The 24,060-nt window shown below is 35.4% G+C and overlaps 2 protein-coding genes across 2 annotated transcripts; both read left to right on the top strand.

Moving 5' to 3' along the window:
* The first annotated feature begins 785 nt into the window (after nucleotides 1–785).
* On the top strand, nucleotides 786–6,139 carry LOC137710870 (AT-hook motif nuclear-localized protein 8-like). The gene is made up of 5 exons (XM_068450023.1): nucleotides 786–1,426; nucleotides 1,536–1,588; nucleotides 3,840–3,971; nucleotides 5,240–5,401; nucleotides 5,583–6,139. The coding sequence occupies exons 1-5, from the start codon at nucleotides 925–927 to the stop codon at nucleotides 5,856–5,858; spliced, it is 1,125 nt and encodes a 374-aa protein (XP_068306124.1). The 5' UTR covers nucleotides 786–924; the 3' UTR covers nucleotides 5,859–6,139.
* A 1,174-nt stretch (nucleotides 6,140–7,313) lies between these two features.
* Nucleotides 7,314–7,798, top strand: LOC137709902 (uncharacterized). The gene has a single exon (XM_068448884.1). It carries the CDS (start codon nucleotides 7,379–7,381, stop codon nucleotides 7,760–7,762), a length of 384 nt encoding a protein of 127 aa, XP_068304985.1. The 5' UTR covers nucleotides 7,314–7,378; the 3' UTR covers nucleotides 7,763–7,798.
* The last annotated feature ends 16,262 nt before the right edge of the window (nucleotides 7,799–24,060 follow it).

Raw genomic sequence — 24,060 nt, 5'->3', positions numbered from 1 at the left:
ATCATTTTAAAAGCACATCCAAACGAGCTTATAGTAAAAGTTTTTGTCTCTATATATAAAGCTCTTTTTTTTCTTTTTTTTTTAAATGTAAATAGGCACTTATTTACAAGATATACAATAAATTTACATAAATTCACCTAGGCCCCCTAGACCCCTAGCGTTTTTTAGAACCTTTGCAATGGTCCCTTAATTTTAATCTAATTGGATCAAAGGTCCCTTAACAAAAAATCAATGACCAATGGTTCCTTAACTCTTCAAAATGTGCTGCTATGGTCATTTTCATCAACTCCGTTAGAACTTCCGTCAAAACGAGTAGTGTTGGAAGAATCTTTGCTACAATTGAGTAAAGGTTGAGGAACCATTGCTCTAATTGTGTTAAAGTTGAGTGATTATTTCTCCAATTGAGTTTAAGTTGTGAGACCATTTTTACAATTTTTTTCATTTAGTTTCTCATATTTGCCCTTTGATTTTGACCTCATGTGCATGGCAAGTGACTCATTTTGACGAAAGTTTTGACGGTAAAAAGGATCATAACTACACGTGCTGATGAGTTATGGGACTAGTGATCATTAATTTTTTTGTTGAACAATCATTACTGTAATTGGATTAAAATGGATAATCATTGCTAGAGGAAGAGTTTTATTAGTACTCTAATTCCCTGCCACGTCCGAAATTAAAAGAGATACGCAGCGGCGCCCGTTGACAACAAAATTAGAGAAACTCGTTTTATTATAAAAAGGCCACAATAAACACTAAAACCCTAAAACAAAATTTAAACCCTCGTTTTTAACCACCATCTCTCCTCTCTCTCTCTCTGTACTCTCTCTCTCTCTCTCTCTCTCTCTCTAAAGTAGTACATTTTCCCGGAGTCGAAACACCCCCATTGCGCGAAATCAGCTCGCCCCCTTCTTGATCCCCCCACAAATGGACTCGCGGGAAGTTCCACAGCAACAGCCGCCACAGCCGCCTCAGCATCCGAACATGATGGTCGGCTTGCCTTCCTATCCCACATCCATGCCCACCGCCGGCATAAACCCTAATTCGGGCTCCATGATGGGCGGCCCTAACCCGGGACGGTTCCCTTTCAACGCAGTGGCCCAGCAGCAGCAGCCCACGTCGAAACCGCAGATGGATTCTTTGAGCCCCAGTCCCTACGATGGAACGTTGAGGCCCTGCGGCAGCGGCGGAGGGTTCAACATCGACTCTTCTTCGGCTTCAGCTGCCAAGAAGAAGAGAGGGCGGCCCAGGAAGTACTCGCCTGACGGCAACATTGCCTTGGGATTGACGCCCACGCAGATTCCTTCTTCGGCTTCGGCCGCGGCTGGGACCCATGGAGAGTCTAGTGGCACGATGTCTTCAGATCCTCCGGCCAAGAAGAACCGGGGGAGGCCCCCTGGTTCGGGCAAGAAGCAGTTGGACGCATTGGGTAATTGAGATTTTGAGTTTGAATTTTTGTAAAGAGCGAAAATTGGCTGTGGATTTATAGTTTACTGATGTACATTGTAGTTATTGTTGTTTGGTTTTGTTGTGTGCAGGAGCTGGCGGAGTTGGATTCACGCCTCATGTTATTATGGTGCAAGCCGGCGAGGTATGTGACTTTGTTGATGTGGAGCAAATTGTAGTTAGTGAAGAGTGAGTTATAGTAGTTCTATGAAGAAAGTTGTTATTTTTGGGTTGTTTATATCTCTATATATGGTATCAGGGGATGCATTATTCAAATATATATCCACACACATATCTAATGTTAGTTTAGTGCAATATAGGATGGCCTTCAATCTCATTTATAGTTGCGCCTCATCGACAAAAAACATTTATAGGTGTGCGAAAGGGAAGTAAAGTTCTCGTTTGTATGAATTGGGAAAATATTAGCTTTCAGTGGTATAACAAAATAGTAGCGTATTTCATGGATGTTGTTGTTTGTTGCTGAAGCAAAAGATAATATGTGGTTTAGTTTATCAATTGTGTAAGTAGTTGTATTATTTGGTATTATGGCTCCTTTAATAAATTTGGTGAGTGTGTGTGTGTCTGCATTTATTTTATTTTTGCCATCTGGAAAATCGTATCATTTCTTCGGTTTATGTGGTCATGATCATGAAATAAAAATTGCATTCATAAAAGAAAATAGAAGACAGGAATCTGTATATAGCATCAAATGTCAATGTGCTTACATGGAAGTATTAGGAAATCAGGCTTTAAAGTGAGAAAATCTTTCAACTTTTCTTAGTAAGGAATGAAAAATATTTAAGTAGTTTGTAGTAAATGGCTGCACCACTTATATCCTGCTTGTTTTAACAAATGAAGATACCACTTAATAGGTTTTTCGTTATGATTGTTTATGGTATGGATTACTTTTATCTCTCGTGAAAGTTTCCTTTGGATGTTGTCATTGTAAATGTCTTAAATATTGACAATTTTGGTACAGTGCTGAAAATACATTTTGTATCAATATCATTGGAAAAACAATTAAGAAACAGAATTCAAATGTTAGAAAGACAAATTATAAAAAATAAAAAAAAATAAGTGTTCCAAACTTCTGTATAAAAATCCTCAATCAACATAAAAAATAATCCACTTTAGGAAGAAGAAAAGAGCAAGGGAAGCAGTGCGACAGTATGGTGCAGACAAAGGAAGTAATGAGAGGGTGGGTTGGTGAGAGAGAGGAAGGAGAGAAATTGAGATAAGTAGGTTGAGAGGAGACTGATACAGGCAGGGCTGTGGCGGAACAAGTGGCTTTGTGGCGCTGTAATGCTGGCAGGAAGTAAAGCTAGAGAGTTGGTAAAGGCTGGAGAATTAGGAAGAATTATAATTTTTTTGATGAAAATCTAAGAGGGATTAAGGCTAAGTGGGTGTTGGTGTGGGAGTAGTCACATCAGTATTTAGACATTAGTATGTGACACCTGGTTTTGTAATGCTGGCAGGAAGTAAAGCTAGAGAGTTGGTAAAGGCTGGAGAATTAGGAAGAATTATAATTTTTTTGATGAAAATCTAAGAGGGATTAAGGCTAAGTGGGTGTTGGTATGGGAGTAGTCACATCAGTATTTAGACATTAGTATGTGACACCTGGTTTTATTGGTTTACAGATAGTTACTTTAATTTTCTTAAACTTGGTTCAGTTTGCCTCGACTGGGCTGGGTTGATTGATTGTGACCATGACACATCCCTATAAGTGATGGCTTGTCAGATCTCTCTAAACCTGCATTTCAATGTATGAATACGTTTTCCTTTTGTTTCCATTGTGCCCCAATGATGTATATCAAACATAATTGTAGCACAGTTTAATGATGGGTTTCTGCATGCATTATATTTAAAATTCAATTTGTAAACTTTAGTTCCCTAGTACATATGACTGTTTCTGCATAGAAACAGAACCATTATTCTCCACCCAATGATCATGGTTTTTATGTAAATTTTTAAATTTGTTGCTGTTGGATGAATTGATCATTTATAATTACTTGATTCCCTGGCTGTGGAGTTGGAGTAGAAACATTTGAGATAACCTGGAATGTTTGGGTTGTTTTTGCATTGATCTGCATCATTGGACCATATACAGGATTATTCTTTTATATTTATAAATTATTTTTGCACCCTTTTGATGCCGATATTTTTTTGTCTGAGTCTACTTTATTAACCAGAATGGTCACACACTTGAATTGGGTAAAATAGACAATGTATATAGCATTTCTTTGTATGCACTGATTTATGGTATTTTAGCCTTCAGGACTATGTTCTCATTTTCCATTTTTGAATCCCAATTTGAGTTTTCTGCATGGTTAAATTAAGATAATAAATTTGTCCAGTTATGGTAGGGGTTCTCATTTGTTTGGCCTAATGGTTTGCAGGATATAGCAGCAAAGGTTATGGCCTTTTCACAGCAGGGACCACGCACAGTTTGTATTCTCTCTGCAAATGGTGCCATCTGCAATGTTACCCTTCGCCAGCCAGCAATGTCTGGTGGTACTGTCACATATGAGGTACCTTTGATGTTTTTATAGCAGTTATATTTGAATGGAGATTGGAACATATATTTGGTTTATTATGTGCATACTGTGATACTGCAGTACCTGTAGCACAAGAATTTAGTTTGAGTGGACTTGAGATAACAGATGCAAAGATTTACAAACTTGTGTGGAGCTATGTCCTCCTCTTCTTGATTTTGCTGATATTTACTTTTCTTGTATCTTTTAGAAAAACATTATCTGTCTCAATGTGTCATGATCTAGGGAAAAAAAGAAGTCATTTTGAAGTTATTAGTGTGGAGTGGTGGCATCTCAAGTTGATCATCTTCCTTTGCAACAGTTCATTTTCTGCTATTTCTAGACGCAATGCTGTTGTTGCTGTGAAAATGAACCGTATTTTTCCCTTGTTTCCTCCAATAATGATATGCTTTTATTGTTTGGAGGCTATAGGTTGTATCCTCCATAAGCTTGCACCGTATATTCTCATTGTATGATAATTGAGGCTAACAGATATCATGGTGCAGAATAATTGGATGTACATTTGAAGTTTTAATTTCAACCCTTGATATAAAATCCAAGCGTGAATCACCATGCATTGTGACCAATAGAAGTTTTCCGTTTAACATAAACTCCATTGAGTTAGGAAACTTGTGCTCCGAGACATTTGAGCTCATAAGAGTTATTTATCTGATTTTGGGCGAGCTAAGGAAACATAGTAGAGTTACCTCTTTGATCTGTAACAAGGCAGATAATGAAATGCAGTGCTAACCATTGAACATAAAGTAGTCTCACGATTTGAAGATTTAGCGTATGCAGCTGAAGCTCATCACTTCAAACCTTCTACTATACTTCCAAAATATGTTGTTTATATAGAATGAGTTTTTTTTAATTTTATTTTTTTATTTTTGTATAATGGATAGCAATTTCTTCCGTATATGATTTAAATACTTGCTACTGTAAATTAAAATAGTCTTTATTATCAATTGGAGTAGTTCTGATGAATTACTCCTCCTTTCCCACAAGCATGACTCACTTTCATGTCCACTGCACTTACACAGACCAATACATTGGTAATGTAATACCCTTTCAAGTGGGTTGGCCCTTGTCCAATGAAATTACAAATTTGTTTGAGCACTCGATGTTATGTAGTCACGCGATCCATTTCTGGTGTTTTCTGTTCAACAGTCTTATATACCTGGCTGCTTCTTTTTTTATATTTAGCTTTTTAATTAATTATTTATTCTTTGTGCTAATTTTTATTATCTCTGTGTTTTTCTTTGCAGGGTCGGTACGAGATTATTTCTCTGTCAGGTTCCTACTTGTTTTCTGAAAATAATGGGAATCGCAGCAGAAGTGGTGGTTTGAGTGTATCCTTGGCAGGGTCTGATGGTCAAGTTTTGGGAGGTGGAGTTGCTGGCATGCTTATGGCAGCGTCACCAGTACAGGTACCACTCTGCTACTATTTTCTAAGCGTATCAGTTATATAAAATTATGACTATCTTCACCTTCTGCAGTTGTAAAGGATATTCAGGGCAAGAAACTTTTCGAGTTAACTGTATTGAGAATTTTTTTACAGGAAAATATAATCCTGTTATTCTCATAACTCAATTTGAATTTTAACTCCAGGTGATTGTGGGTAGTTTCATTGCTGACGGGAAAAAATCCAACTCCAACTTGGTAAAATCGGGAACTTCCTCTCCCCTAGCATCACAAATGCTGAACTTTGGTGCGCCAATGACAGCAGCGAGCCCATCCTCACAAGGAGGAGGGTCAAGCGAGTCATCTGACGAGAATGGAAGCAGTCCTCTCAACAACAGCAACAGGGGACCTGTGCTCTACAGTAATGCTAATCAACCCCATAATATGCAGATGTATCAGTTATGGGGTCAAGCTCAACAGTGAGGAAATTTGAGAAGATGATGATGCTTCCCAGCCGGTTTACCAGTACAGCGACCACATTTGACTCACTGCGTTGTAATTTCAAATGCCGATTGACATCCTTCACTGTCCAAAACAACTCCGAGTCCGAGGGGGTTATCTTAGTTCTAGATTATTGAGCTTTTTTTATTTTTATTCTTCATCGTCTTCACTCTACATATGATTGAACCATGGCTATTGTTGATAGCTGAGAATACGCCGCCTGTTCTTTAGGTTCTCATGAGTTGCAAATTGCATTTTAATTATGACCACTTCTCAATCTGTTTCAGTTGGCTTACTGTATTTTCATTCATCTCGTGTCGTGGAATCTGCTCCGGCCCCTCTTTTCTTCTACTTGCCGGAAGTCTGGCTGGTTTTGGATTGTCAAAATCCGCTCAGCTACCTTTGGGGTTGAGGAATTGATTATAAAGTGTTGATCGGAGCGATCTTAAATAGTGATGTGTTCGTGCTGATGATCCAAGCATAGTGCTAACTAATGATTATGACTCATTTATTTTTCAAATGGTACTTGTATACGTATACTCTTTGCATTTGATCTAATTGTTAAAATACGATTTTAGGACTTAGTCATTCACCGTTTTAGTTGACATGTCGTTTTGAATTAGACTAGTCGAGATATTATTATGGAGTGTAATACTATATATACAACATCATACTACGAACTTAATCACTGATAAAATGGAGACCCTACTAGAACTATCGATATTTTGTTTTCATATTGAATGCATCAAACAAATCATTTGTTTGTAAGTATCTTTCTTCTCGTAATTTTGATAACTTATTTTTGTATATGTAGTAAAAAAAATTTATAAAAAGGAGAATCTCAAAATGAAACCCGTTACTGTAAATGAAAAATAAGAACGTAAATCTTTACCCAATATTAATCATAATATTTTAAAAATATAACTCAAGTTACTTAAACACGAAGATGAAGAGTTAAAGTTTGAAGCAACCAATTCAGTCATGCATTTTGGCAATAGACCGCCGACCCGATCACACTCTCTGTAAGTTTCTGTTGATAACAATGTCAATGAGGAACGCGCCAACAGCCAGCAGGCGCGGGTAGGCCCGCAGTCCACAGCTGCCTCCTATTCGGCAAGTCTCAGTCGAACTCCTAATCTCCTACCACCAAAGCGATTTTTCCAATGGCTCTTTTGCCGGCAAAGCGACACATCAAACCACATAAAGCACATATAAGTACAAAACCACTATTTCTTAATCCAAATTAAAAATTAAACCTCTCTCTGTCTGTAGCCGTTGCCTGGCCAATTCAATCACCCTCTTTACCCATAAATGCCTTTGCTTTCACTTCCAAATGTAACAAGCATATCTCAGAACCCCATTTAGCCACAAAACAACCAAACAAACATCCCCAATACACAACCCAATTGCATATATATACACACACACAAACACATATATATACACTCTCATATCATACCCTATGTTGTATATATTTTAGAAAACTCATTTGTTCAGTTTCAATGGCTTGCTTGGTCTTGCCAATCTCAATGCTGAAAAAGAGGTGCATGGGGTCACGGCTACACGGCTACCGGCCCTTAACCAAAGATGGGTTCGGCAACTCAGAGAATCCAGTGATCGTGGTCGTGGGGAAGGAGAAGAAGGAGTTCTTGGTAGACCCATTAGTACTAGAAGAGAACCCTTTTCGGGTTTTGATGGAGACGATGAACAAGGACAAGAAGGTGGAGAATTTTGATGATCGGACTGGTAAGGGAAGTAGGATGGTTTTTGTGGATGTTGATTCTATTCTGTTCGAGCACATGTTGTGGTTGATGTATAATGATTGGTCTTCTTTGTTTGAGCTCAATCTTAAGGAAATTATTGACTTCTATGCTCAAGATTATTAGTAGAGGAAAACTTAAGAGAGGTAATATGCTGACTGATCTGAGTCTTGGGTGTAAAGAAACATTTATAATCTTAATAATAACTCATACATGAATATATATTCCAATAGGATACTTTGTCCCTTCTCTCCTTTTCTTTTTAGAACTTCATTTTTTTATTATCTAAATTAATTATGTTAAACAACGAGACTTTCCGCAGACAGTTAATCATTCGTCAGATTGAAAGAACCAAGGCTTTAAATACCTTGTACATTACTTTGTTGCTTAAAAATGTCTGTTACAAGACAGAATTCTGGATCTGCCGCCGGAGTAGCAAAACATGAAATAGATGAAGATATAAGAAATTAAAAAATAACGCAATAAAGAAATATATCAGAAGAAGAATTTCGAGATTCAGCAATTGACCTATGTCATCGGAGGTTCTGGAAGAACAATATCGAGACGCTTGAAGATATGGCGATGAAAACGTGCTGGAAATAAATTGCTACATCTGGTGCTTTTGGCAACTCTGTCCTTACGGCATCAGCAACTGCTCATTACTGTAGATGCAAGTTGTTTGAATGTTTGACTCAATCTTTTCTCAAACAAAATGCCGGCCAACTTCGATATGCTTATCACAAAAGAAAGTCATGGCCTATGGATTGAGGATCTTCGAAGTTCGCGTCATTTAAAAGTCTTCGGAACCACATTAATCCGCTAGAAACGGAAGCCATAACTCTATATTAAGCTTCAATGCTTGAACGAGCTACAATAAGAATTACATAAGAATTAAGCTAACAATATTACCAACGCAGTGTTAGGATTACCAACATGAACAAATAGATCAGTAACAACCAAATCATAACATCACATTACCTGATGGAGTCGCCATTGAATGAATAACAGAAGTAGTCTTCTACTTCCAGCACACAGCAACGATCTCTACTGACCAATAGGATTTAGTTTTGAGAATCTAATTGTGTGGAAGCAGGGACTTCTTCAGCCTATTTTATATATATATCTTCACATTATCATATTAGAGTTTCACTCGAATCAGCCTATTATCAGTAAGAGTGATAATCTCTATCTCTTCAACAAGATTAAGTCTCATCGTGACTCTATATATCCGTAATTACTTAATAAGAGTTTCAATTAGTTAGTTGCACAATTATTAAACTCCACGATTCTTATCATGTAAAGGATCTCAGACTCCTTAAGTCCCGCACGACTCGTACAACAAATTACGTGTAACTCAAGCAGTCCAGTTGTTATCTCATTGTCATTCATATAAAGTTTTACATTCCCCCACTTGAATGTCAATGATATACCTTAACATAATAAGACTCATGATGATCATTGAGTCTACAGAAGCTTGCAACTACTCTGCTTAGTAACTTGTCATTCCAAGAAAAATGCAGAACCATGGAAAACAAAGCACGTCTAAATTGCACTTTGCACTCTATGATCACATGCACACTTGACTTGAAACACTATGTTACTACTAGAGCCATGACATTGAGAACTAACAAAACAAAACGATAGTTCCTCAAAACAAAAGTAGTTCACAAAAGAACTCAATAACGTTGGTACCAAAATCCAACTTTTCTATCAATTTAGAATATGATAAGAGAACAAGTAAAATATGACATACTATTTACAAATCAAGACCTCTTATTAAAACTTATGAACAAAATTTACTCTTAAAGTATTAGCCACTAACACTTCAAATTTTCAATACAAAAGGTAATTTTTACTTTATAAATGCCTAAAATGAAACAGATACCTTGCAAATACTCCCACTAGTAAAGTGTTAGTCATGGGATCTACAATCATAAGCTTTGTGAGCTCAACATTTTTATTCCAGATATCTATAGCGAAGTGATTCTTGTGATTGAAAAACTATACAAAATCATTTGGTTAGTTTTGTTCCTTTAACATTTGACAGAAATCGAAAACTTTAACTGAATGTTTTATGACTACTTCTCACTAGTACAAAAAACACTTTGAGCGATGCAAGTCCTTCGTCGAGCAAAGTCAAAAAACGTGGCCTGAAAATTAGAGCGACGAAGCCTTCATCGCGCGCTAACCACCGCGCCAAGGTATTGAAAGCAGGGTTTAAGCGACACAAGTCCCTATGTCGCACAATACTACATTGCGCGACGTAGGTTATCCGTCACGTAAAACTACTTTGAGCGACGCATGTTACTTCTTCGTCGCCCAAACACTTGTTTTTTTTTTTTGGCAAAAATATTTTTTATTTAATTTTTAATAAATATTGTAATTAAATTCTAAAAAATAATTAATAAACCAAGAAAAAGTATTTAATTATAAAATATATGAAAATGTACATACAAGATGTCCGAACAAAAAGGAAAAAACTACAACAAGTAGTCTTCTAACTTTGATACATCAGGCTACTGGGTATCAATTGGGCGAAGTGGCTGGGAGGTCGAAGGTGGAGTAAGATCAGGTGCTGGCATTGGGATTTGGAGGCCGGACATCTGTAAGGCTTGTACAGTCATAGTCATTTTCTCGCCCTAGACCACAAGCTGACCTTTTAGGGTTGTCACCTCCTTCAGGGCATTGACTTCTTCTGTGGTCGATTTGGAAGATGAGGCACCCGTTTCATGAATTTGTGTCTTCCCCATACACCAATCAACCTTGCCATGACGACAGCCGAACTTCTGATCCAGAACCTTAGTCAGGATCTGAAAACCTGCATCCTCGGGTATAGTGACATCCTAGATCGAGGTCTCCGGGGGAAGCTGCGATGTTGCTTCTTGGAGAACAGCAGTGCGCTTTTCCACCATAGCATCCTGTAATAATAAAGAAAAAACATATAATGTTTAATAACAAAATATAAATAATTGAATGATTCATAAATATAAGAATAATAACAATTACATATACTTACATGAAGTGCTCAGTGGTCTCATCGCCGGGTCGAACATAAATTGAACATGCCGATCTCTGGGAACTTAGAACCCTCCTGGAAAAAAAAAATTGAGAAAATTTTATTAATCAATAATAAAAAATAAATTGTATAAAATTTCAAAATTAATATACTTTTACCTGACATTGTGCCTCAAGCCTATATGAAAAGGCCTTCGAATCGGAATGGTGGAGAGGTGTCTGTGACTCCCAAGCTATCTTGCCAGCAACAAATTTCTTTTGTTAAATGCACAATATAAATGTTAGTGCGACTATTTGAAAGAAATTATTAAAAAAAGCTTAAAAAAATAACTAAAACAGTAATAAATTATTATTAAAATATTATGTACATACCACAAATTTTGGGTTCATAAAATGTTTGCAGAGCCACTCACAATCCTCCGCCCGATCCTCCAACTCGGTTAGGCGACCCTCTAGGTGAGCAATCTCCGGATCATCCCATAGCTTAAAATGCGCGTGAAGATCCCATAGCTTAAAATGTGTGTGAAGATCGCTCTTCCAATTTTTGTACCGGGTCGCTAGGGTCACCTCTAAGTAGGCCATGACCTCGGGGGATATGTCCTAAAGATCATAAATGACCTACAAATATGAAAAACAATAAAATAATAGTAAGAAATTTAATAATATTGAGATAATATATTTTGGTTTATAATATTTGTAAACAAAATTAAAAAAATGATAAAGGCTAAAAATTAATATACTAACCGACAACTTGTCTTACACCAGTTTCTTCGTCTCCTCAAGAATTTGTGCACAAGACTCCCACTGCACAGGACAACAATGTCGAATACCATCACCACAACTAGTAGCGACGCTGCTATGTTGCTGTGAGTTAGTCGCTCCACGATGTCGCGAGTCATACGCAATCTTGATCACGGAGGTGGACAAACGTACGCTCTAAGCTTAAATTTCTACAGAAAATTTGGCAAAACCTCCCCTAATAGTATATCATTTCCCAAAACCTTAAAACAGTAAAATAAGAGTAATTCACAACCCGCAATACATTTTTACAATCCAGCAAATTTTCACAATCATAAAAATAATAGTTTTAAAATGAAAAAAAATACAACGTAGTGAGAATTAGAAAAAACTACCTGGCTGGGAGGCCCTACCCTCGATTCTGGATGTCAAGGAAGTGTGATCAAAAGGCTCCAGCTCACAGCGGCGCCGGTGAGGCCGTCGTGCATAGAGCGGCTGAACCGATACTGATGATGTCGATGATACGGGCACCTAGGATGCCGTAGGAGTAGCCTCAGTAAGACGTGTAGGCTCCCCAATCAATGGAGTACTCGCCTGGAGCAGTAGATGCTGACAATGCGGGAAGCACATTGGTCACACTCCGACGACGAGTGATCAACTGCGATATCTATACACTTTTTTAACCATAAAAATATAACATTAGAAACTAATCCTTTTTTACATTTGAAACTAATCAATTTTCATAACCAAAAAAAAAAGTGCATCAAGTGAAACAAAAAAGAATGGGTAATTGGGAATCTGTGATAAATTTTAAAGATTATCTTAATCACTATTTCTAACAACTAAAACATGTTTCGGGATGCCCAGTAAACACTCTAGTAAGCAGACATTGTAATCAATCAATGGTACCAAAACTTCATTAGACCAATAGATATGATCAAAGTACCGTACAAAAACAGTTTACTTCATACAAGCCATTCAACCAAACTCATGATCATAAAGACTAACTCGTAAACAGGGTACAGACTATTGATTTTGGCAAAGTTACAGTACTACATTTCATCAAGATTTTGATCCAGGTGAAATAGCCTCTTGTTGGTTTCAAGTAGAGATTAGTTGTGGCTATTCAGATTAGTCTGACTATATTTGATCAAAATGTTGGATTTTAGCATTCAAAAATATATATGTCTTACAAGCATCGTCTCTCAACTCACAACTTTTATATTTTTGCTAGTCACTTGAAACAAATTGCAATGGCGAGTATATCAATGTGGATCCATACAACGCATTATGTGTGGATGATCATGAAATTTACAACGAGGTGAGTGGAAACACCATAAGGTCCTTGGTTTCTGCAAGTACTTGTCACTTTTAAGTAATCTGGGATCATTATACTGACTTTACATTTGAAATCGCAGTGCACGGAAGACATAAGCCTTGGACAGATTGGAACCTTCATGTAGTACTGTAACTTTGCCAAAACAAAGGGTACAGATGCAAAATTTTGTGGAGAATTCATAGGTTTTGATACGCAGCTCAGGTTTCTACAAAGGATCGATCAATTCCCACAAAAACACAATTTTATTTTAAATTTTTTATAAAAGGAAAAATCCATTTCAGATGCCACAGACATGGTTATATTCAGAAGAAGATCCAGTTGGTATCCAGTGTAAAACAGAAAATAAGGTTGAAAAGGAAGGAAAAATTAGAACAAATTAACATTAGCATTAGTTAGAACAAATTAACAAATTAACATAAAGAATTAAGAAAAGATTGGTCAATACTTGCTGGTTGGTTGGGAATTGAAAATCTATACCGAAATTGCTTCAAACTACAAACAAGAAACAACAACAACGAAATTCTTAAACCCTGAAATCCAGCCCATTTCCTAATAATTTATCCCAAATAAAAACCCTGATTCAATCCCCATTTCAAAATTAAAACCCTAATTCCCATTCACAAATTTTTAAATCCTGAAATCCATCTCAAGCCCTAGTAATTTATCCCAAATTAAAACTTTAAATTCTAAAATTTCATAATCAAAATCTAATTTCACAATTCCATAATTTGTAATTAGACTTACTTTCAAGGAGAGAGACAAGCATGACGAAGAGGTGGTGGATGCCCGTCATTTAGAATGAGAGGGAGAGAGATAACCGACAGAGTAGTGGTGGTGGTCGGATTTGAGATTGTGAAGAGGGAAGAGGTCTTGGTTCAAGATTTGGGGTTCGGGCTTGAGAAGAGGAGAGAGAGGTCTGAGTTCAAAATAAAGAAGATGAGAAGGAAGGCTACGTGAGGGAGGGAGAGAGAGGGAGAGAGAGGGCGAGATGAGCGAGAGGGAAGAGAGAGACCGCGTGAGAGAGAGTTTGGGTCAAGTGTTTTTGTCCAAACTTGAAATTTTTCAAAAAAGCGCCTATTTTTTACAATTGCACCGCCAAAATTATTACAAATGGCACGACGCAAGTATACATTTTGACGTCGCGCAAAGTGTTTTTGCGCAACAACCATATTGTGGTGTCGCGCAAGGTTTTTTATTTTTAAAAAAAATTATTATAAAATTTACTGAAAATGTGACTTTACTCACTTCAAATTCAAGTTTTTTTACATAAAATCCACAATAGTATATTTTCCTAACAAAAACCCAACCCGAACTACAATAATAAATTTAAACCTACTTAATAAATATACATACCATTCAATTTCTTAAGTGTTATACATACAAAATAAATAAATTTAAATCTAAGTTAAATCTTAGTTTACTACCCTCAAGTTTCGTGGTTTCCAACATTTAGTAAATGAAGTTTTTTCGTCCCAAAATCATACCTAAAGAGTTAATTTTGGGATAGTCTCATACATCCATTAGTCTGGCTGTTAAGTCTCCCGTTAACTGATGACGTGGTGCCCATGTGGATAATGAATGGGCGCCACGTGTCATTAAAGGCCCATGTGAAAATTAAAAATTAAAAATTAATTAATTAATTAATAAAATTTAAAAAAAAAATTGCAGAACCCCTTCGTCTTCCCTACCTGACACCTCTTCATCCCCTCCACCCCTTCACGACTCCACCCCTTCATCCCTCACCCACCAACACCCTTCCCCTTCCCTGATACCCACACAGCAGAACCCATTTCATCCCCCAATTTTATTAAGACACCTACCACTCCAGCCACAGTCACCACAGTTTCCAACCCTGTCAGCTCAACTCCCAAAGCTCCACCACACCCATGTCCCCCACCCATTTCCATACCCCCACCGCCACCCTCAATTTCAACCTCAACCACCACGACGTCGTTGACCCCAACGAATCAGACCAACTCCAGTCCCTGCCACTGCATCATCGCGTCAACTCTGACAACGACGAAAAATAGCCCATGTTCGAGAAGCCCTTGACCCCGAGCAACGTCGGCAAGATGAACCGCCTCGTGATTCCTAAGCAGCATGCAGAGAAGTACTTCCCGCTCAGCAACAGCGACTCGGGCCTACTACTAAGTTTTGAGGACAACTCGGGCCTCCTGGAAGAGCTTAACCTGAAAAACATACATCCATTGGACCAAGGATAAGGCGATGTCGATCATCACGCACAGTGAAATCAAAATCTCTGCCCCAAGATCTAGGAGTATCGTTGCCCCCATAAATTTGAGATCTTCACCCCAAGATCTGAGAGTATCACCGCGCACAGTCGATCACCACTCCTTCGAGCTCACTGGGCCGTCGAAGAGGATGAGGCTTGAGTAGGTGCAAAGGAGAGAATGGAGAGAGAACGGAAGGGGGTCGGGGGTTTGAGGAATAAGACCTTCTTCTTTTTTTTTTTTTTTTTTTTTTGTAATTCTTTAATTTTTTTTAATGTTTAATTTTTATTTTTTTTAATATCCATATGGGACCTTTATTGACACATGGCGCCCAGTCATTGTCCACATTAGCCTCACGTCATTAGTTAACAGGAGACTTAACAGTCAGACTAACAGATGTATAAGATTGTCCCAAAATAAACGCTTTAGGTATGACTCTGGGATGAAAAAAACTTAATGTACTAAATGTTGAAAACCACGAAACTTGAGGGTAGTAAACTGAGATTTACCCTTAAACGTACTTAATAAATAAATAAATAAATAAATATATATATATATATATATATATATATATATATATATATAGACACACACCATTGAAATGGATGGGATACCGCATTATACAAAACTAGTTTCAACGATCTAACCGTCAAAATTTTTTTGTATATACATCGAGATCGCATACGCCAAAAATTGCAAAAAATAAATATTCAAAGATCAAGTAATGGGACAACTTTTCGACAGTTATAAACGAAAAATCACCATTTAACAGTTATTTTAACTCCGATTTTGATGATTTTTTCATAGCTACACTCCTTGATCCTATATGAATACAATGAATGAATTCGATCTTCAATTTAAAATATTTACACTAGTGGCTACCACAAAATCTTATGTTATACTTAATGAAAGCATAAATAAACTCTTAAAGTGTTAGTGAATCTATTGTTTTGATGGGATACGCATTGTACGAAACTATTTTCAACGATCCAACCGTCAAACTTGTTTGTATATACTTCGAGATCGCATACACCAAATCGCAAAAAATAAACATCCAAAGATCAAGTAACATGACAAAACTTTTCGACGGTTATAAATGAAAAATCATGATTTAACGGTAGTTTTAACTCCGATTTTAATGATTTTTTATAGCTACACTCCTTGATCCTATATGAATACAATGAACTAATTCGATCGTCAATTTAAAATATTTACACAAGTGGATACCCCAAAATCTTATGTTATACTTAATGAAAGTATAACTCCAAGTGTTAGTAAATCTATTGTTTTGATGGGATACGCATTGTACGAAACTAGTTTCAACGTTCCAACTGTCAAACTTGTTTGTATATACTTCGAGATCACATACGCCAAAAATCGCAAAAAACAAACATTCAGAGATTAAGTAACGGGATAAAACTTTTCGACAATTATAAATGAAAAAATCACGATTTAACAGTAGTTTTAACTCCGATTTTGATGATTTTTTATAGCTACACTCCTTGATCTTATATGAATACAATGAATAGATTCGATCGTCAATTTAAAATATTTACACAAGTGGATACCACAAAATCTTATGTTATATTTAATGAAAGTATAAGTCCAAGTGCTAGTGAATATATTGTTTTGATGGGATACGCATTGTAAGAAACTAGTTTCAACGATTCAACTGTCAAACTTGTTTGTATATACTTCGAGATCGCATATGCAGCAAAAAAAAAAAAAAAAAAAAAAAAACAAACAAACAAAACAAATTTCAGAGATCAAGTAACGGAACAAAATTTTTCGATGAACGAATTCGATCTTCAATTTAAAATATTTACACTAGTGGATACCACAAAATCAGAAGGAAGAAATAGTTTAGTTTTGGAATTATTTATTAAGGTCTACAACAGGTGATTAAATTTGCCTGGCTGCAAAAATTTTATTCAACTAAACTTTTAAAAGGTCACATTATATTCGCACATCAGTCAACAAGGAAAGATTCATTTTTACAACAGAAAATAAAATCCAAAGCTTTCAATTTCTACACATTCCTCATGAGTCAATTTCTACATGTTCCTCTTGAGTCTTGTCTAAAAAAAACAAACAGATGCACTAAATCAAAAGAAAAAGAAGTCATAAAAAAATAAATGAAAATTGAAAAGTAGCAAAATTGTGGGGGAAAGAAAGCTCTCACCTTTGGTACGTTTAAATGGTTCTTCTGCCAATTGGGTTTTCTCAATTTTGAGTGAAGTGTTGGAATTGGAGTGATGAGTGTGATCAAGGCAGCTATGGAGGTCTGCAATATGTCTCCTTGTTCTGGCTTTTGACTTGTGTTAGAATAAAGGACACAAAGACAAATTTCTATTTTCACTTTGCGCGACGAAGACTGATGTCTTGCAAAACTGTTTTGCATGACAAAGGTCTACATTTGTCGCGCAAAGTTGGGAAAAAGGCGGTTGAAGTCTTGTTTTGGTGCCAAAAACTTATGCGACACATATACTGCATTGAGCAAATATTCTTTGCGCGATGCGGTATATGTGTCGCACAAGTTTTTGGCACCAAAACATGACTTGGACTACTTATTTTCCCTAACTTTGCGCGACGAATGCATACCTTTGTCGCGCGAAACGGTTTTGCACGATGTCAGTCTTCGTCGTGCAAAGTTCCATTGCAAAAAATGCCTTTGCATGACATTTTGTTGTTACTGTTGCACAAACATACTTTGCGCAACGCAATTTGCTCATTCGCACAAGTTGCCATTGCGTAAGTATGTTTTTGTACTACTGTCTAGAACATATAATTCCATAATCATCTTTGAACAAAAACTGATTATATTAGGTTTGCATAGTTAAAACATAAAACACGAGGGAATTCATATATAGCTTCAACACGTTTGAGCAGATGAAGTATATATAATCTTGTCAATTCCATGTTTCACTATGCATTGATTTATAGTTCTATTAAATAAGAAAACACTTTTGAGCAGATTAATTATCTATCAATAACATATAAATCACAAGTTCAATTTCTTGAACAATAAACAAGAATTAATAAGTAAAGCACTTTTGAGCAGAATGCAATAATGAATGCTTCTTGAATATGAATCTAGTCGTATTGTATTTATCAGTTCAAATTGATTCAAACTAATATTTCTTGTAAGGTTAGTTGCATATGAATATAAACAACTATGATCTGATTTGTGTTTTATCTACAGATGCAAAATTGATGAGTGTAAAGCCCATAATATATTATTTCTCCCACTTGAGCCAACACTCCTCGAAATTGCAAGGTTCATAAATAAAAACGTAAAGAATGATCACGATTTTTATATGTGAATATTAAAAATTAGGTCACAAATTAAAATGAAACCTATAAGAGAATCCAAACTTAAATTCATGTTTTAATTCTAAAACAAAGTCGATTAAAATAAACATTTAGTTTAGATATCTCAATAACAATAATTTTAATCAATTTAGAAGTCAGAGAAAATTAAGGCAAAAAGATTGGCACATTTACCTATTTCAATTCTGGAAAATACACCATGGATGTAATCGAGTTTTCGAGGGTCGAACCAACTGCAAATTGATGATTGTTACACCTTTGGGCATAAACAAATCATGTGAAGAAAATACCTGCATTGCTAGCCAAAACATAAAATACACAAAATACATATAGTTTCAACAGCTTTGGCCAAATGAAAATATATTAGAAGTACTTTATGATTTGTTATAATACTAATTTATAGTTGGTGAGTGATTTCCTGAAATTCCCATTGGGACAAAAGTATTCACCATATAAATTAAAATTCTGATTTTCAAAACAATCATTTAGAACAGTATTAAATAATTCGTTTTGTTGGATATTCAATGATTTTGAAAATATTAAATTAGACACAAGAGTACGTCGTTATTAACATTAAACAATAAAGTTCTCGAAAGAGGAAACATGATTATTCAGTTATTCGATAGAGATCAAAATGATCAATTAGTAAATTCATATCACTTTCCAATTTTTGTCTCAAAAGACGATGATCATCATAATCATAATTGATGACCAAACAAAATATTGGTTTAAGCAAAATAAACCAATACATTCTTTTCAACCAAAATTTAATCAGTGTTGCTCAATAAAAATCATTAATATTGAGAATTTGCATAAGATAAGAACAAATAGGATCAATTAAACATGCCAAATAATTGATACCATTAAATGTGCACAAATTACTGAAAACAATATTTCAGAACATATGTAGTTTTCGAAATTCCAAAACTCAGCAGTACTACTTTGGTTTGCAAATTCACTCAAACATCAATTATCGTTAGATTGTCAAGAAAATTTTCAGGTAAGATCTAGACACATATAGTTACTATTTCACAAAATTTCATGATTTTTAAATTTTTACAAGTGACCCAAAAAATGAAATCGAAAAGTGACGTGCTGTAGAAACTACAGAAAATCTGCAGTACATACCTAAGATTAAAATTCACTTAAAAAGACTTTTTCATCCAATGTATATGAAAATTTTCAGAAACGGAGTAAACATATTGATCTGACATATTCCAAAATTTCATAATTTTTAAGGTTTAACTAGTGTACTAAAAGCAAATTCGAAATAGGATGTGCCGCAGAAATGGAAAACATTCTGCAGTACATACCGAGACTAAATAATTCACCAAAAATTCAATCTTCCTCCAATGTACATGAAAATTTTCAGAAATGAATTAGACATATAAATTTACTGTCACCCAAAATTCCATAATTTGTTCGATTTTACAAGTGGGTTAAAATAAAATCGAAATGGAATGTGCTGCAGAAAGCGCATAAATTCTGCTGTACGGTCTCGAGATTAATAATTCACCAATAATTCATTTTCAAACCAATGCTCGTGAAAATTTCCAGATTTAAAATAAACATCTCAATGTATATCATACTAAAATTTCATGAATTTATGAATTACATTGATATATCAAAATAATATCACAAACAGATTATGTTGTAGAAGCCTACAGAATTCCAGCAACATAGTGGTATCACCTTTAACATTTTACCATAAATTCATTTCTTGTCCATGTTGGTAATCCTGACACTGCGTTGGTAATATTGTTAGCTTAATTCTTATGTAATTCTTACATGGACATGTATACGAGAAGCAAATTAGCCAATATGCAAAGTAACAGTTTCGATGCGTGCGTAATATGCAGCAAGTTTACAACAAACTCATCCAGGACTGCGGAAGCAATAGACCAGGATCATTCAAGTGTTTTCATTACTCTAATTAGATGTGCTTCTCTGCATAAATGTAACAAACCCAACTCAAAGAATACCATGTAATTATTCATCATGCAATTGATTTTAAAAGAAATTGCAGATGAATTGGTTAGAGTATAGCGGAAGCATTAATTTAACCAGAATCAAATATATGCATATTCCTTTAGTGAAAATAAAGAACCCTAGCCACGTTGGGTAGCTCTGATACCACATGTAAGAATTACATAAGAATTAAGCTCACAATATTACCAACGCAGTGTTAGGATTACCAACATGAACAAATAGATCAGTAACAACCAAATCATAATATCACAGTAGTCGCAAGGATGACATACCTCATGGAGTCGCCATTTAATGAATAACAGAAGTAGTCTTCTACTTCCAGCACACTGCAACGATCTCTACTATCGAATAGGGTTTAGTTTTGAGAATCTAATTGTGTGCAAGCAGGAACTTCTTCAGCAGATATATATATATATATATGTATGTATGTATGTATGTATGTATGTATATGTATATGTATATGTATATATCTTCACATTAGCATATTAGAGTTTCACTCGAACCAGCCTATTATCAGTAAGAGTGATAATCTCTATCTCTTCAATAAGATTAAGTTCCATTGTGACTCTATATATCAATAATTACTTAATAAGAGTTTCAATTAGTTAGTTACACAATTATTAATCTCCACGATTCTTATCATGTAAAGGATCTTAGACTCCTTAAGTCCCACACAACTCGTACAACAAGTTACTTGTAACTCAAGCAGTCCAGCTCGTTGTCATTCAAATAAAGTTTTACAGCAACAACACTTTGCTTCTTGCTCTTCCATTTCATCAAATTCCCTCCAACTAATGTACATACACGGTGATAGATTTCCGATCAATTTGACACCACCCAGTAACCTAATGTATGACTATTTCTAATTTTTCTTATCATGATTCCACGACCAATGGAACCCTTGAGTAACGTAGAATATGATTAGGTTTTTCAGGGTTTGAAGGGAATGAGTGAGTCATGATTGTTGTGAACTAGAGTTTGGCATGATTGTTGGGTGAGAAGAGTTTTTTGTTTACAATTTTTTTTTGCTTTGTTTTTTGGAATAATAGTTATTATCTTTTCATATGAGAGCGTAATTGGAGTTTAAAATGATACAAACACAAAGAATGATTGAATGGTATTTGTGAACGAGGAAAAAGTAGAAGTATGCAACTAGGTGAGACCGGACCATTTAGATAGGGCCGTCTTTAAAATTTTAGTGGACCTCTGTGAAATTAATAAAAGGGCCCCTATTAAGATAGTTTTTTTTTTTTAAAAAAAAAAAGTAGGACAATGTATTGACGTTAGAAAGTAATCATTTAAATCAAAACAAAATTTACCACTAATTGCAAGTTCAAAAATGTCACTAATAATAAATAAAAAGAGCTACAAACATACCGTTCACTAAATAATCAAAAGCAATTTAATCTTAGACAACCAAACAAGAAAAAAAAAAATTCAAAAACTCGAACTTTAAAGTTTCACTTGAATATATAATATTATTATATAATAAAATTGAAAAAAAAAAAACCCTTTTTTTTAAAGTGTTATTATTGCCATTAAAGTATCTCATTGTACTCCAAATTTTTATATTTAAAAAGGAAAAAAAAAATTAAAGCTTATAAGGAGTGCACTATGAGATTTTAAAGTGCTAACAAAAACAATTTTTAAATATAGAACATTGTTTCATATAAATAAATAAATATTTATTTATTTAGTACAATGACATATTTTACACTAAGGGGAGGGGAAGTTCGGTTAAGCTACACAATGAGCACCTTAATTTGGTATCAGATTCGCCATCCACGAGATTTGAACCTAAGACCTGTCACTTACAAGTGAAGAGGAATACCACCAAACCATAGTATTAAGTGGCTATTACATATAAATATTAGGTGATAAAAATTTTGGGAGCCCTTTCAAATTTGGGACCATGTGCGACTACACCCTTCACTTCCCCTCAATGCCCCTCTGCATTTAGATTTCTATATGGGTAGTCTTAATAGGAATAGCTCTACCCTTCCTGACATGTGCAACCAGATAGCTCTAATTGTTCATCAAAGAAGAGATGGGTGTACCTAATGAAGTTAGGGTTTGATGACAAAAAGTAATTAAGGTTTTACATAAGGTGGGAATTCTCTCAAGCACATCATTTCTGAGGAGTGAATATTTGAGATTTAACTAGTTTCAATCGTTCTCTCGTAAATTTTTTTTTTTAAAGGATAATGTTAGGGAGACTAAATTTAAACCAAATGTGTAAATTAAATGATGTGTCACCAATAAGAAACAAGCACGTTAATCAACACTTAGTTAATAAACCAATCATCAACAACCACATATGTGGATGCAAATTTTTGCCTTCTCCTTCTTTGACAAAATTGCACCTACAAAACAATCAACACCTTTGGTCAAGGCCAAGAGCCTCACACGCCCACGATGAATTTTTTTTTTTGGGGGGGGGGGGTGGTGTTTAACCTCCAATGCCAAAGTTAGAATTTAGAGATTGGAGAGTTTTTGGGAGTTTTGCAAGAGTGTGTAACTTAGCTTTTTAGAGAAAATGGGGTCCAATTTATAGAGCATGGCCGGCCCTCTTTGGGAGAGAGAGTGGCCGGCCTTTGGGTGTTTTTTTGGGGTGTAATGGGTGAGTTATTTGGAAATTAATGGATTAATTAGGTAATAAATCCATTAATTGGCCAATTAACTCAATTTATATGGAATGTTTTGAAGGTTATGGAGTAAATACCTTGTAGGGAATATAAGATGAGGATGGATGAAATAATTTTGAATTTGTTACCTATTTTGGGCACTTTTGGCTTGGTTGAGAGATGCTTGCCCGTTGCTCGCGCGTAGGAAACCTGGTGTGCCTCAAGGGTAATTTTTAATCTCTTCTATCTAAAAATCCACGTGTCGCCTTGTGATTATTTTTGGCTCCACAACATCATATGGTTTGTAAATTTGGTTTATGCTCACCATAATAACCATGGTGTATGCTCACCATAATAACCATGGTGTATGCTCACCATACACCTAATCAATTGACACGTGTCATTTCACCTAACTCTAGTTAACTTTCACATTAAATGTTAGTTTTTCAATTTAAAAAAAAAAATTAACCCAGATTAAATGAAATAACACGTGTCAATTGGTTAGATTTATAGTGAGCATACATCATAATTTATGATGGTGAGTAAAAATGCTCCCAAAAAATTTTGTCTCTCTAGTATTACCCAAAAAAAAAATATATATATATATATATATATATATATATTACATAAGGTGTTAGAATATACAAACAAAAAACAAAATGACAACTGGCCTAACCCATTCCGAACATATTCACATTATATTACCATACAATTTTCAATATTAACATCTAACTGTGTCACTATCGCTTACTAGTACAAGAATGTCGATTGATGCCTGACAAAACGTTAGGAGAGAGCCCTTTGTTGTGATCTCCAACAAAAAACACAACTCTTAAAAAATAAGATGTATCTCATAAAATGAAAAAAAAAAATAAAGAGAAAAATACAAAGGACATAAGCGTATAACTAGTCTCTATGACGAGAAATTCTCACATGCATTAATATTTAGTTTCACTGGTGTCATGGGTTCAAAGGTTGCACCACTAGGTGACACCAACACAGTTTGTATGCATACAAACTAGAAATGCATGGCGTCCGTATTAAATTTGTCGGCCCATTCAAAATGTGGCGGAGAGGTTTTCAGTATATAGAGCTATTTACAGTAAACCCTAATCGCACCCCCTTTTCTCTCTCGCACAGAACCTACCAAAACTCTCT

The sequence above is a fragment of the Pyrus communis genome, chromosome 12 (genome assembly GCF_963583255.1).
Source record: "Pyrus communis chromosome 12, drPyrComm1.1, whole genome shotgun sequence".
Classification (NCBI taxonomy): domain Eukaryota; kingdom Viridiplantae; phylum Streptophyta; class Magnoliopsida; order Rosales; family Rosaceae; genus Pyrus; species Pyrus communis.
The sequence above is the reverse complement of the archived record's forward strand: the minus strand, read 5'-3'. Positions and strand labels throughout refer to the sequence as shown.

Coding starts and splice junctions, on each gene's coding strand:
- LOC137709902 (XM_068448884.1), top strand. CDS start 7,379: ATGGCTTGCTTGGTCTTGCCAATCTCAATGCTGAAAAAGAGGTGCATG.
- LOC137710870 (XM_068450023.1), top strand. CDS start 925: ATGGACTCGCGGGAAGTTCCACAGCAACAGCCGCCACAGCCGCCTCAG. Junction 3,972..5,239: donor GTGGTACTGTCACATATGAG/GTACCTTTGATG, acceptor TTTTCTTTGCAG/GGTCGGTACGAGATTATTTC. Junction 5,402..5,582: donor TGGCAGCGTCACCAGTACAG/GTACCACTCTGC, acceptor TTTTAACTCCAG/GTGATTGTGGGTAGTTTCAT.